Source organism: Pyrus communis, chromosome 12 (genome assembly GCF_041283825.1).
Source record: "Pyrus communis isolate YQ-2024b chromosome 12, ASM4128382v1, whole genome shotgun sequence".
Lineage (NCBI taxonomy): Eukaryota > Viridiplantae > Streptophyta > Magnoliopsida > Rosales > Rosaceae > Pyrus > Pyrus communis.
In genome coordinates this window covers 5,613,934-5,627,567 of record NC_142576.1, presented here as the reverse complement: position 1 = coordinate 5,627,567, position 13,634 = coordinate 5,613,934, and the positions used below count along the sequence as shown (strand labels likewise).

Here is a 13,634-nt window from a genome sequence, read left to right as displayed (position 1 = left end):
TGTAAGCTATGTTTCACACCTTGCAAACCTAATAACTCAGTTTTTGCTACTGAATGGGTGTTATTATCTGATCCAACCTTTTATTGAAGTCTTGTAGAAGCACTACAATACTTGACTTTCACAAGACCTGAAATTGCTTTTGCTATTAACAATGTCTGTTAGTTTATGAATTCTCCCACAGATGTCCATCTTGGTCTGGTTAAAAGAATTATTAGGTCACTACTACAAAATTACCTATATTTGACAGTCCAAAAACTGACAAGAAAACATAATTTCTGTCGGGTATTTGGTAAAAATCCGACATATACTCATGCAATGTCAGATAACAAAACTGACACCATTGCTAGTGTCACGAAAAGGTTTTTGATGTCGGTTAGTTTCCTTAATCCACCGTAAATAATGAAAGCAATATAAAATATAAAAAAAGATAGTAGCATCAGTTAAAAGTGACATTAAAGCTCACGTCGAATACAGACGACATTAAATACTAACAATGACCGTCGGATGGAGCAGACTGGTGTCAGTTCTAACTGACACCACCTAATAATTTGATAAATAAAATAACCACTATAATGTGGCCCGTACACCACAAACAATTAATAATAATAAAAAAATAAAAAAGTCTGTCTCAGTCAACCCCTTTACCTAACAGTACTGTGCAATGCACTTCTATTATAAAGGTACGAAGTCGTTCAGAATTGAGCATAAAATCTTGCAAGTTAAATGCTTTTCAACTTTTATAAAGATAAAGTACATACAAAATAATCAAATTGCCAAAAAAAAAAAACATACTCCTGTAAGCAGATATTGGACTGAGGAAGACCGGAAAAAATTAACATACTTCCATTTCCATCTCAAGTACACTGATCCAGCCGCTGGCTTTTATCCCTATACCCCAGTATCTGTTCCTTGTGAGCAAACAATAGTTAAGAACCTCAAAATTAAATATCAGTTATCTCAGCTCAACTCATAATTATAAGAATAAAAAGTAAACCCAAGTTCTGAACTATTACACTTGGAATTTAATACAAACTTAACCCAAGTTTTGAACTTTAATTAAAACCCAACAAATATCGGTATAAAAATAAATAAATTAATTAATAAAATATAAAATTAAAAAAAAAAAAAAAAAAAAAAAAGAGAGTTCACTTTACGAAATCTAATGCAGCAATTTTGCCTAATACTACTTTACATAACGAAAAAGACTCAAAATTTCGCTTTCTTTTCCTACATTTTCACAGTAACCAATCATGCCAAACACCCCAAAAAATCACAATGAAAAACCAATAATAGGCGAAATATTTCTTCACAAAAATTCAAGAAAACTAACTTAATCTGGAAAAGAATTTTCTGGTAATCCGGATGGAGATCCGCCCACTTGGTACAATGACTCACCGGAGTCTTGTCATTAGTAAACAAATACAGTTGTTGTTGCTGCTGAAATTGCAGCTGTTGAAACAGCGGCGTCTATTGCTGCTACTGCTACGGTGGTTGTTGGGAGAAGAATGAGCTGCGGCGATTGTTGCTGCTGCTGTTGTGGTTGCAGCGTAGAGAATAACGATGTGAACGCCATTATTGTGGTTACTGTGGGTTGGTCGAGTGGTGTGAAACAATTTGGATTTCTCTTGTTTTATATTTAGAATTTTGTGCGGAAGTTTGCTCGAGTGGTGTGAAAATTTCAAATTTCAAAATGTTTGAAATTTTGCAAAAGTTTAGTGACCAGCCTTTTAAATTTTTTCTTTTTTAATTTAAGTATACATGAATTTATCACACATTATGCTCGTGGTAGATAACAAAATGACACCAAGTTTTTAAATATTTTGAAAACAATTATTAATGTCTATTACAACCGATACCAGGTTTTAAAATATTTAAAAATAATTATTAGTGTCGGGTAGAAGTGACACAATTCTTTTTTAAACCGATACTAACTTTATATCTATTGAAAGCGACACGGTTTTCTTTTTATACAATACCACCATTTAAAAAGATTAAAGGCTATGTCGGTTATAAGCGACATTAATAGTCTATGTCGGTTATAAGCGACATAAACACTTTATGTCGGTTATACCCGACATTAATTCCGACACCATGTAAAGAGGGTGTCAGATCCGCTAGTATATTATATAAAACCGACACCAATCACCGACACAATAAGCCATTTTTGTAGTAGTGAGTTTTTGCAAGGAACAATCAAATATGGTTTGAACTTTACCTCTGCTTTTGGTATACATCTCAGCGGCTATAGTGATTTAGACTGGGCTGTTGATGTTAATACTAGGAGGTCCATAACAGGGTATGTCATCTATATAGGTGATAATCCAATTTCTTGGCAATCTAAGAAACAAAGTTCAATATCTAGGAGTTCCACTGAAGCTAAATACAAGTCTTTAGCTCATGCTGCAGCCGATATAGCTTGGATAAGGCTGATATTGAGAGATCTTTGCATTGTGCTTCCCAATCCTCCATTGCTGCTATGTGATAATCAATTTGCTCTTGCTCTTAGTTTAAATCCTATTCAACATTCCAGAATTAAGCATTTGGAAATAGATTTTCATTTTGTTCGAGAACGAGTACAGAAAGGAGATTTGCTAGTTCAATATGTTCCAACCAAGGATCAAGTTGCAGATATCTTAACTAAGGGTCTTCATAGACAAGATTTTGTTCACACTATAACAATCTTAATCTGGGATATCCCAGTTAAGATTGAAGGGGGGTATTGGACACACATAAGCAATTGCTACGTCAACAATTGCTTATGTCCGTTTACATTTGTATTGCAATTATATAAAGCATTTCCCTCTCTTCATAGTCGGTGTAGTTTGTAAAAAGTGGAAATGCAGTTATATGAGATAAGATCTTTTAGCCCTTTTCTTACTCTCTAAGCTTCTTCTCCAAGCTTTTATTTGTTTTTCACATTCCATAAATCTGTGGATTACAGTGTTGTTAATAATATGCTCCAATCAAATTTACCATTACTTGATCATGAAGAGTTGTAATCACTGTCATTTTAGTAGAATCTTTCATTTTACTTCCCTGGTGGTTGGACTGTCCATCAACTCTGGACTTGAGTTTAAACCGGTCATAGAAAGTCCTACCCCTCTAACTCGAAAAAAACAAAAATAAACAATTATATGAACAGTTATGCAAATCTAATAAGTCTGGTCCAATGATCTATATGTTCACCAAATATTTGTCAGAACATTAGTCTAATTTAATCGAAATAATCCAGTCCAAGCCGAGTTATCAAACGGAATTAGTTGCCGTCTAAGTAATCTAAATATAATTGTCGAGAAAGCAATTAACAAACTGCTAATTAACTTCATAAAACATTGCTGAAGTTTTATGTTCAGTTAATCATCCACTAACGACCATTATTTGACTCCCAAGATATATTAAGGTGGAACGTCGATGTTCAACCCTAATTCATGGTTGTACTTGTAATACTATTAAGACTAAGCTAAAAAAAAAGAACATTATAGTCCAGTTTCGTTTACATACATCAACATCTCACCAGAAAATTGTAAGAATATATAAATATATCTTGTTATATTTGCTTAGCCTTGACACATTGCTGCAAATACAATCCAAGCAATATTATCAAATTGGTCCATTGCTGAAAATAGAAGATTACTATTTGGGTCAATTGACCAGGACAACCCAACTCAAAATGTATTGCTTTCAGCAAACCACCAGGAAAGTGCAATTTTCACAAACTCCTAATGCTGAACAAGAAAAAAAATTTTAAATAATAAAAATTGTTTCTCACCCACCACTCTCATCACGAAGCTTGAAAAGGGAGAAACCAGAGACTCCTCCCACATGCACCAAATAGCTAGCTAGAATATTTTTGCAATGAATCAAATGGCCAAAAAGCAGAAAATTGTGCTTGTTCCCACAAAAACATGGAATATCCGAAGCAGCTTGCATTCCCTCATTGCAATCCTTGTGACTACTGTACTAGTTGCAGCTGTTTATCTAACCCTAGATGGTGGACTGCAACTGTTGTATCAAGATTATTGTCATATAACAACCACACTGGAAACTTCAGCAGCAGCCGCAGCTGGGGAAAACCCTAAATTGCCAAGCAGCAGCAGATGCAATTTGTTTTCAGGGAAATGGGTTTTCGACAACCAGTCTTATCCTCTGTACAAGGAGAAACAGTGCACTTATATGTCAGACCAATTGGCTTGTGAGAAGTTTGGGAGAAAAGACTTGAACTATCAGAACTGGAGGTGGCAGCCTCACCAATGCGACCTCCCTAGGTCTCTCTCTCTCTCTCTCTCTCTCTCTCTCTCTCTCTCTCTCTCTCTCTCTCTCTCTCTCTTCTTATTATTCTGATAAGAACTTCGCTGCACCTGGGATGCCCCAGAGACAACATTCTTATAACCCAATAAAACACATGATAATGCATGATTAACTTACAATAGGGATTCCAAGTGCAGGGAAGTTTCGATCTCCCTAAATTTTTCTTTAATTTAAAATATGGATTTTTACGTGTGTATAATTTTTTCGTTTTCTTGGGCAGCTGGATAATGAGATTGTAATTTTAAATGGCTGTTTTTTGAGTTTTGTGGGATTGTGTTCATGTAAAATTACATAAGTTAGGTTCAACGCGACAGCGTTGCTTGAGAGGCTGAGGAATAAGAGGCTTGTGTTTGTTGGGGACTCGTTGAATAGAGGTCAATGGGTTTCTATGGTATGCCTGGTTGACTCAGCCATCAGTCCAAAGCTCAAATCGGTGCAGACAAAATTCAATGGCTCCTTGCACATCTTCAAGGCCACTGTGAGTTTTCTTTTCTTTTCTCTTCTCTAATTATAACCCATTTGTTTGGGCTTGGCTTGGTGTTTCTTTATTTGGGCTTTGTTTGGTATTTCCTTTAGCTTGGCTTATGTGTAATTGGCAAACTTAAGCTCAAACAATAGAAGTTAACGTCAGTCGCCCACATACGTGCGTTGACTATTTGTATTATTGATCATGTGTAGCGTCCGATCAACAACCAAAACTCCCACACGGAAAACCTTTGTATGATACATTACACTAGCAATAGTAGCTACAACTAAACATTGACGATTTCTAATCATTGACATGCATAGCTTGGATCCAATCAACTGTCAGAAATTGTCCATGCGAAATTCTTAACATGATATATGTTACATTGATAATAGTAGCTAATGTTAGTCGCCTATGCATATGTGTTGATCACTTATGATCATTGATCATGTATAGCTTGTATACCATCAACGGTAAAAAATCAACCACACGAAAACCTTGAAATAATATGTTATTGAACTGTTAATCAAGATCAACCTATTTAAACACGATTATCTGAAAACACAACATACTAGTTTAGAAGAATACACACTACTTAGCCAAAACCCAAATAAGATAACATTTCCATTGCATGTATTTCACCAACTTAGAAATAGATTAACAAAGAAGCAGAACCTTCTGCTGTCAGAATCCTTAGCTTGTCATGTTTTCTTCGTTTCATAGCTGTCAGAATCCAATATTATAATTCTGATCAAACTAACTAATCTTTGTTTTAATCAATGTGATTAAATTAAGGAATACAATGCCACAGTTGAGTTCTACTGGGCCCCATTGCTGGTGGAGTCAAACTCCGATGACCCAGTGAACCACCGATTGCCAGATCGGATTGTAAGAGTGCAGGCAATTGAAAAACATGCAAGGCACTGGACGGACGCCGACTTTCTTGTTTTCAATTCATATCTTTGGTGGAGAAGGGACCAAATGAATGTCTTGTAAGTAAAGTTTCTAAATACCAAAATCTTTTGGTGCTTCAAAGTATTTTATATTTCAACATTTTAATCATTAGATATCGATTATTTTATTTTTGACTCAAAATGTGAAATACCCCAGAGTTACTGAAAAATTCTTGAGTAATATTAATACAATATTAGGTAGAAGTTAATTTTTTTGGATACAAATATTAGGTAGACGTTAGATAGAACTACTTATTTGACTTTGCAATTATATTTTAATTTAATTATTGTGAGTTTTGTTTTTGGTAATGATTGAAGGTGGGGATCTTTTGAGAGCTCAGACGCGATATACAAAGATGTTGAGATGTTTAGGGTTTATGAGATGGCTCTACAGACGTGGTCGGATTGGTTGGAGATCCATGTCAATCGAACCAAGACCAAATTGTTTTTTGTTGGCATGTCACCCACTCACCAAAGGTATCAATAAGGTTTTTCCATTTAATATTATTATCAGTTTCACGTTTTTGGACCATATTGATTTTGAAAATATTTATAATACATAGCATCAACGTCATCGCATTTGAGATTAGTGATCTAAAAATGAGACTCATTTAGCCTTTTTTCCCTATTTGTTTCTTAAGGTAATACATACAAATAAAACATGAAACAACTTGTAAAGAAAAAAACATATATAGAATTTTGTAGTTTTTACAAAGCTTTAATGAAAAATATAGAAAAATATATAACACATTTTAGTGTAAAATGTGTCTCTTTAGTTAAAAAATTTATATCCTATTTTCCAAATTTTAATTAAAAAAATAGAACTATACGAGACTAAGCAAACAATAAGCTTTACATAAGCTACGGTTTAGTGTTTCTTTAGTGCCCCCTCTAGATCTACTTTTTTATTATTGAAACATTGTATTCAGTTCTATTTGTGCATATTCTCTATTTGTATGCCTAAACAAATTTATGATTACGTCATATTTGTTAGTCTAATGGTACTTCTCTTTCCACTTAATGTCAAAAGACATCCCAAATTAGAACCTTTACTCCTAACCCTAACAAAAAATAAATATATATGCAGTGCTGAAGAATGGGGTAGGGAAAGTGGTGAGAATTGCTACAATGAAACAAAGCCAATCACTGAGGAGGGATATTGGGGAAATGGATCAGATCCCAAAATGCTGCGTTTAGTTGAGAATGCCCTTGATGGACTGAAAGTAAGAGGTTTGGATGTTCAAATGCTCAACATAACACAACTCTCAGAATACAGGAAAGAAGGGCATCCATCAATTTACAGGAAGCAATGGGAGCCTCTGACTGAAGAACAAACATCAAACCCTAGCACTTTTGCAGATTGCATACACTGGTGCCTCCCTGGACTCCCTGACGTGTGGAATGAGATTCTCTATGCTTACATTTTCCAACAATGATAAGTTCTGTTTGGAAATAATAAGGTTCCAAACAGATCAAAACTTGTACCTTTTTTTTAAAATGAATTAGTAAAAACCACGAATTGTGAATGAGGATTGAATGCAATAGTTAATGTGTTGAACACATCAAACCCATTGCCGCCCCAAAGAATGTATAGGACGAGTTTTTATTCGGTGTCATAAAGTACTTTTTGTTTTTTTTTTTTAGCTATATATTTTATCACGTGACAAGATTGTACAATAGAACCTCCTCGTAAATTGTTTAGGTTAATTTCATTGGCGTGGGTTTTAAAGGAGACTATGATGTGGGTTTAAATTGCATGACAATGAACACTGTTGGTGTACTTAGCCAAGGAAGATAAAGGCGTTTATGGGTTTCTTAACAATGATTTCAACGTCCAAAGCCTAACAAAGCCATAGGGTTTCACTCAACTTAACCCCTTATGTTGTCATGTACCTTGCTTACTGAATGTACTTTATAATTTCCCGAAAGAAAAAAAGGTAAAAGTATGAATTGAGAAATTTGGCTTCGAAGACTTCTTGGTATATTTTGCTCTTTGTATCTTATAAATCATCCAATATGAAATTGAGAGAATATCTACCCTCGGTTGTACGCTAAAATTCATAGGGAATAAAGGACCTATTATTTTATGATTCATTTGATAACTATTTCATTTTTTATTTTTTATTTTTTTTAACTAAAATCTTGTTTGGTAATTACTTTCAATTTTCAAAAAAAAAATGAAAACTAAAAATTAATTTCTTAAGTTTTCAAAATTTGACCTTGAGTTTTCAATTGTTGGTTTTCAGTTTTTTTTTTTTTTTTTGAAAAATAAAAAATTGAAAACGAAATAGTTATTAAACGGCCCCTATAATATGTAAAGTTTCCTGACTAGGAAACCAAAAGAAATAATTGGAGCAATAGTCATTTAACTTTAACTCAATTAAAATTTTGATTCCTAAACTAAAAATTCATGAATATATCTGGAACTGTAACCATGTGGACCAATTGTCCTTTTAGTTAGCTCCATTAGAATTTCCATCCATTTTTTGCCTCCTTTAAAAATGCTTATAACCTTCAAATCCTTTTCGCAGACTAATACTCACAGAATTTTATTGTAGGAAATTCCAATTGCATCAAAATTCAAGGGCATTGCTCCAATTTTCTCTCTCAAAAGACAAACCACAATCATATAGAAGCTGATTAAAGTATTCATTTAAAAAAAAAAAAAAAAAAAAAGTTGATTAAAGTATTCATTAAAAAAAAAAGATTCCGGTTTAAGTGACATCATGTAATGTGAAATTCCAACAAATCTATAAAGTAGAGAGCAGACTTGTTCAACTTTAAAAATCCTAATTCCACATATGACAAATCCAGCGGATGATTTTACCAAAACAGTCCAACTAATAAATTATTAGCTCCTTATTAATAATAAAACAATTAATTTTCTATTTACCCGCACGATTATTCATTAGTTTTCTTCTTCGTCTTCTCACTCTTCGGACAACGACTCCATCATTTCATACAGTCTTTGTCCCTTTTCATGCGATAATGATTGAACAAATTCGAACCCCCTTTTGATTTTTCTTTCCCTTTCAATTCTTCGGTCAATTAATTTCCCGAACCAAACAAAAAGTCTTAATCTTTTTCACGATGCAGCAGTCGCAGAGGTGGAAGTGGAACAAGAAGAAAACCCATGTACCTGCGCTGGTGTTCTTCTTCTTTCTGTTCATAATTTTCTCGAATCTCCACAGCCAACGCAGAATTCTGAAAATTCAAGAGAGCCCTGATCGCGTTTATCACCGTCAAGATTCGGTCACTTTTGTAAAGCCAAATCTTTTCACCCAGCAAAACCATGCTCCAGGTAAGGCAGTGTTTGGTTCTGCCAAAAAAGCTTTCTGGGTTTGTTTTTTCTGCATTTCTTGAATCTTTATCTGAATTCTTGATCGATTTCTTTACTGGGTTTTTTAATTTAGCGGTTCTTCTTTGATTTGGCGAAGTGGGTTTAAGTTGGTTTTGTGAAATTTCAGAGGTTTTGGATAGATTCAGTACATGCAACTCCACCAGAGAGTACAGTGGTCAGAAAATTCTGTGGACTGACCGGACGCCGGAGTACGGTCACCGGAGAGAGAGTTTGGAGAGGTGTGATGTGTTTTCCGGCAAATGGGTGTTTGATAATGCATCGTATCCGCTGTACAAGGAGTCGGAGTGCCCTTACATGTCGGACCAGTTGTCCTGTCACAAGCATGGGAGGCCTGATTTGGGGTACCAATACTGGAGATGGCAACCCCACAATTGCAACTTGAAGAGGTAAAGAGGTGTTTTGTTGTTTGGGATTGGAAATTATAATCCCACATTGTCTGTTCAATTGTTTATACAGTAGAATTGGAAAAAGCACTTAATTCCGATTCGGTTTAAAGCAACTTCTAGTTCAGTATACTTGAATCCATGAACTGGAATTTGTTTTGCTCTTAATAAACTCATTGGAAAAATTTTAGACTTTGACTTGTAAAACAAGTATGGTATTTTTGGTTGTTTGAGGATGGAAAGGTTGAGCTTCCTTTTAATTTAATGTATCGTTTTATTGAAATTGTTTCCTTTTCTGTATAGATGGAATGTGACTGAAATGTGGGAGAAGTTGAGAGGCAAAAGGCTAATGTTTGTAGGGGATTCATTAAACCGAGGGCAATGGATATCAATGGTCTGTTTGTTACAATCTGTGATTCCTTCAGATAAGAGATCAATGTCACCGAACGCTGAACTTACTATTTTCAAAGCAGAGGTAAACAGAGTTTTCAATCTGGGAGTAAACTATTTGAGGTTGGTACAACAATGTACAATGCATTAGGCTGTTCTCTTATGACTAAGAGAAAATTTTGGAGTTTAGATCAAGGAATATCCTTAGGAAATAATTGAAAGTCGGAAATAATTGTCGTCATGAAACATTCAATTTTAGTTTTGACTTAAATTTTCAGTAGAATCAGTGGCAAGAGTGGAAGAAATTTGGGTGCGGTTCCCTGCAGTAGGTGAGTGCATAAATTGAATTTGTGTCATTTTCAGGAATATAATGCTACTGTGGAATTTCTCTGGGCTCCGCTTCTTGTAGAATCTAATTCTGATGATCCAGTGAATCACCGAACATCCGATCGGATAATCCGACCAGATTCAGTTCTTAAGCATGCATCAATATGGGAGAATGCTGATATATTGATATTCAATTCCTACCTGTGGTGGCGACAAGGCCCAGTTAAGCTGATGTGAGTATAATCGCGATACCATCCAGGTTTCAGTTTAGAAAGAACTGAGTTATATAGAAATTTGAATTGGTATCTAAATTGATCTGACTTTGAATTCATACAGATGGAGCGCGGAAGCAAACAGTGTTTGTGAAGAAGTAGACGGCCTTGGAGCCATGGAGTTGGCCATGGGGGCTTGGGCAGACTGGGCTTCGAAGGTCAATCCCCTCAAGAAGCAGGTCTTCTTCGTCACAATGTCTCCTACACATCTCTGGTTAGCATCTTGCCCTTCTACATATTCTTTTATTTACCACATTGGCTGTTATTTCTATAAAAATTTCAATTTTTGTAATAAATATAGGCTTCTTGGTACTTGAATGAGATAGTCAACTAGGCATTTCGAGGCACACAGCGTCACTTCTGGACTTCTTGCTATATGCAATATTATGCAAAAATCTAATTCTCTAAAGTTTTAGAGGTTCTCCACGAGTTAGACCTGTCAAAGATACTTGACCACAAAAGATCGTTTCCTTCTTTGTTTAATTAAACCAATAATGTCACTTCCACCCAGCCTTATGTGTTTAACTTCAACTGGAAAATAACAAGGAGAAAGCCAAAGAACCTCATTAATTAAAACAACAATGTCACTCCAAGCGCTCTGATAATGCAAACCTCATCAACTGAGTTTAATTGAATAAATTCAATTCATGTATGAATAACTCCTAGTTACTTAAGTCCAAACGCACAAAGAAAGTCACCCTTTGAACCAAACGCTCGAATAATTGTACATTTGAATAACAACTGTGCTTACTTTTTCTAAGAAGTTTTCTCAATGCAAGTAGATGACTTCTATTTTTTTTTTTCTCGTGACTATTTTTGGTTTTGATCTCTATATACGCCACCTATATATCAAAACTTCTTTCTAAATATGTTGGGGAAACCTATCCTTCAGATTTTGGAAATTGTTCGAAATTCAGTTATATTTGTACCCTCATACTGCGGACAACATTAGTTGATGACCTGTGTATGCAAAATCGTGGTATTAACCTAGTTCTAGTTGTACAGAGGACAATTTCATCATTTTTGGAAATTTCTTATATGATCTGCATGTATCCAATACATAATTTCCTGAATTTTTAGGAGTCGAGAATGGAAACAAGAAAGTGAAGGTAATTGTTACAGTGAGAAATCCCCCATCGACTTGGAGGGCTACTGGGGAAGTGGTTCTGACCTGCCTACCATGAGCATGGTGGAGACGGTCCTCAGCAAGTTGAGTTCCAAGGTTTCTGTTATCAACATTACCCAATTATCGGAGTACCGGAAAGATGGTCACCCTTCCATTTACCGCAAATTCTGGGAGCCACTGAAGCCTGAACAATTGTCTAACCCCACGAGTTACTCGGATTGCATACACTGGTGCTTGCCTGGTGTACCTGACGTATGGAACGAGTTGCTATTCCAATTCTTGTAAACGAACGTATAATTTTTTCGAGGCAATCTTAGTGGTTTCATACAACAGATTGCCTTGTCTTCTCAGCTCATGAGCATTGCGAACCGGACCGGCAACCATCAATGATGTTGTTACGCAATTCGATTCTTTGAAAATATAGTGCTTGTGTTCACCTTGTATCTCCTTTGTTCTTGCAATTTTAGATCCATGCTTGCTGGGAATTATGATGTTAATTTTTGTTACTTTTGTCATCATACATGAATCTGGGTTGGGATTTGGCCCAATCCAAATAAGTTTAAGACCTAATGGTAAGTCCACATTGACACATGCTCATGACCCGTAAACTGAAAGGAAATGATTTTTGCACTCGTTCTTCGACGCATTTCTTTTTTCTCTCTAGTGCTTGTATTAAATAAATCGAACGAGATAATTAGGCGACAAATAAAAGGAGAGGATCAATGCAAAATGAGAAAATAAGAGCGTGAAATTGGTACGCTGATAAATGGGAAAAAAATTTATTGTGACGAGAATACGGATGGTATACGATCTATTTTTATGTAAGTGGTGGGAAATTTTATTTTTTAAATTATTAATTTTTTAACACACAAATCTCATTATTTGTATAATAACACGTGATGTACCAACTCATATGCCGGTCATATTGAAAAATCTCTATGATAAAGGGGGCATTCATAGTATTTGATCAGCACTGACTCTGAGCAACTTGGGTTGAACGCTGATGGAACGGTTTCCAAAGTAAACTGGAGAGAGATAGATGTGTACTGTAGCTGCTGTAAGGGAGATAGCTACAAGGCCTTTTATGGCTTTATGAAGGGTTTGCAAACTCAATTCATTAATTGTTCATTTTGAATAATGAAAAAAATTCATAATTTAATCTTTATACACAATCACTAGTAAACTATACGTATAGGTAGATCTTGATGTTTTTGTGCCTACAATAGTTTAATGGTGTTTCATCTATACTTTGTGATGGGGACGAATCAAATTGAGGACAAGTTGGATTGAAAAAAAGTCAGAATCCAAATTTTTATTGAAGTTGTTTACTATGCTATTTAGATTTGAAGTATGAATGACATTGATTATATACAAGTTGTTTATTAATCCATCGTGAATTAAAATTGAAACAATTTTCATAATTTACCATCATCATTACCCATTGAGTGATACTTTTGATAAATTACTATGAATTCAGAACTTTTTACTATGCACCGCAACATGATATGAATCGGATTTGGACTGTTGAATTCTTTAGACTCTTTAACCCAACAAAAAAAAGAACCAATTGTGACTCTATTTCTACATGACATACACCGGAGCATTGTAAAACTTTTGTGAATTTAAGGTACGGTATCTTTACTATGAAGTTAGTACACAGCTCATCAGTGTCTATATATACTAGGGAATCATATACATATACCTGTAATATGTTGTGGCCATTGGCTTTTGCGACTGCATGATTGCAATGCATTGCCTGCAGGGCCAGAGGCAGGATCTGTAGAGCCATTAACATCCCTCATTCATCACTTGACATCAAGATAGGGTGCCTGATCCGGTTATGCCGTTGGCTGCATTACTCACGCCACGACAACAACACTGTGTACAACCATATTATAATATAATTGAACATGAGAGGTAACCCACCCACGATATATTCACGAATCACTTATCCACATGGAGTAAGATTTTCTTTCCTTTTTTTTTTATTTCCTTACCTCCTAATTGAAAGGTTATGGTTAATTTACATCAACATCTTATGTTAATTT

General features: G+C 35.1%; 2 protein-coding genes and 1 long non-coding RNA gene across 4 annotated transcripts; 2 read left to right on the top strand and 1 right to left on the bottom strand.

The window, feature by feature from the left end:
- Window positions 1-640: 640 nt before the first annotated feature.
- LOC148692233 (uncharacterized) lies at window positions 641-1,700 on the bottom strand. The gene is made up of 2 exons (XR_015954430.1): window positions 1,396-1,700; window positions 641-902 (listed from the first exon to the last, which is right to left on the bottom strand). It is a non-coding gene; the product is annotated as an uncharacterized LOC148692233 (long non-coding RNA).
- A 2,076-nt stretch (window positions 1,701-3,776) lies between these two features.
- Window positions 3,777-7,347, top strand: TBL34 (TRICHOME BIREFRINGENCE-LIKE 34). 2 transcript variants are annotated; one of them, XM_088680752.1, is made up of 5 exons: window positions 3,777-4,265; window positions 4,609-4,786; window positions 5,570-5,766; window positions 6,064-6,204; window positions 6,815-7,347. In XM_088680752.1, exons 1-5 carry the CDS (start codon window positions 3,856-3,858, stop codon window positions 7,161-7,163), a joined length of 1,275 nt encoding a protein of 424 aa, XP_088536878.1. In that variant the 5' UTR covers window positions 3,777-3,855; the 3' UTR covers window positions 7,164-7,347. The 2 variants fall into 2 exon arrangements, with proteins under 2 accessions (XP_088536878.1, XP_068342477.1); XM_068486376.2 differs by having other exon boundaries at window positions 3,780-4,265; window positions 6,046-6,204.
- Window positions 7,348-8,618: 1,271 nt separating this feature from the next.
- On the top strand, window positions 8,619-12,029 carry LOC137745855 (protein trichome birefringence-like 35). The gene is made up of 6 exons (XM_068485885.2): window positions 8,619-9,028; window positions 9,195-9,474; window positions 9,775-9,946; window positions 10,225-10,421; window positions 10,525-10,674; window positions 11,541-12,029. The coding sequence occupies exons 1-6, from the start codon at window positions 8,818-8,820 to the stop codon at window positions 11,869-11,871; spliced, it is 1,341 nt and encodes a 446-aa protein (XP_068341986.2). The 5' UTR covers window positions 8,619-8,817; the 3' UTR covers window positions 11,872-12,029.
- The last annotated feature ends 1,605 nt before the right edge of the window (window positions 12,030-13,634 follow it).

Excerpts from the sequence above, each read along its gene's own strand:
- TBL34 (XM_068486376.2), top strand. The coding sequence starts at position 3,856 with ATGAATCAAATGGCCAAAAAGCAGAAAATTGTGCTTGTTCCCACAAAA. Across the intron at positions 4,787-5,569 it reads TGCACATCTTCAAGGCCACT|GAATACAATGCCACAGTTGA; the intron begins GTGAGTTTTCTT and ends GATTAAATTAAG. Across the intron at positions 5,767-6,045 it reads AGGGACCAAATGAATGTCTT|GTGGGGATCTTTTGAGAGCT; the intron begins GTAAGTAAAGTT and ends TAATGATTGAAG.
- LOC137745855 (XM_068485885.2), top strand. The coding sequence starts at position 8,818 with ATGCAGCAGTCGCAGAGGTGGAAGTGGAACAAGAAGAAAACCCATGTA. Across the intron at positions 9,947-10,224 it reads TTACTATTTTCAAAGCAGAG|GAATATAATGCTACTGTGGA; the intron begins GTAAACAGAGTT and ends TGTCATTTTCAG. Across the intron at positions 10,675-11,540 it reads ATGTCTCCTACACATCTCTG|GAGTCGAGAATGGAAACAAG; the intron begins GTTAGCATCTTG and ends CTGAATTTTTAG.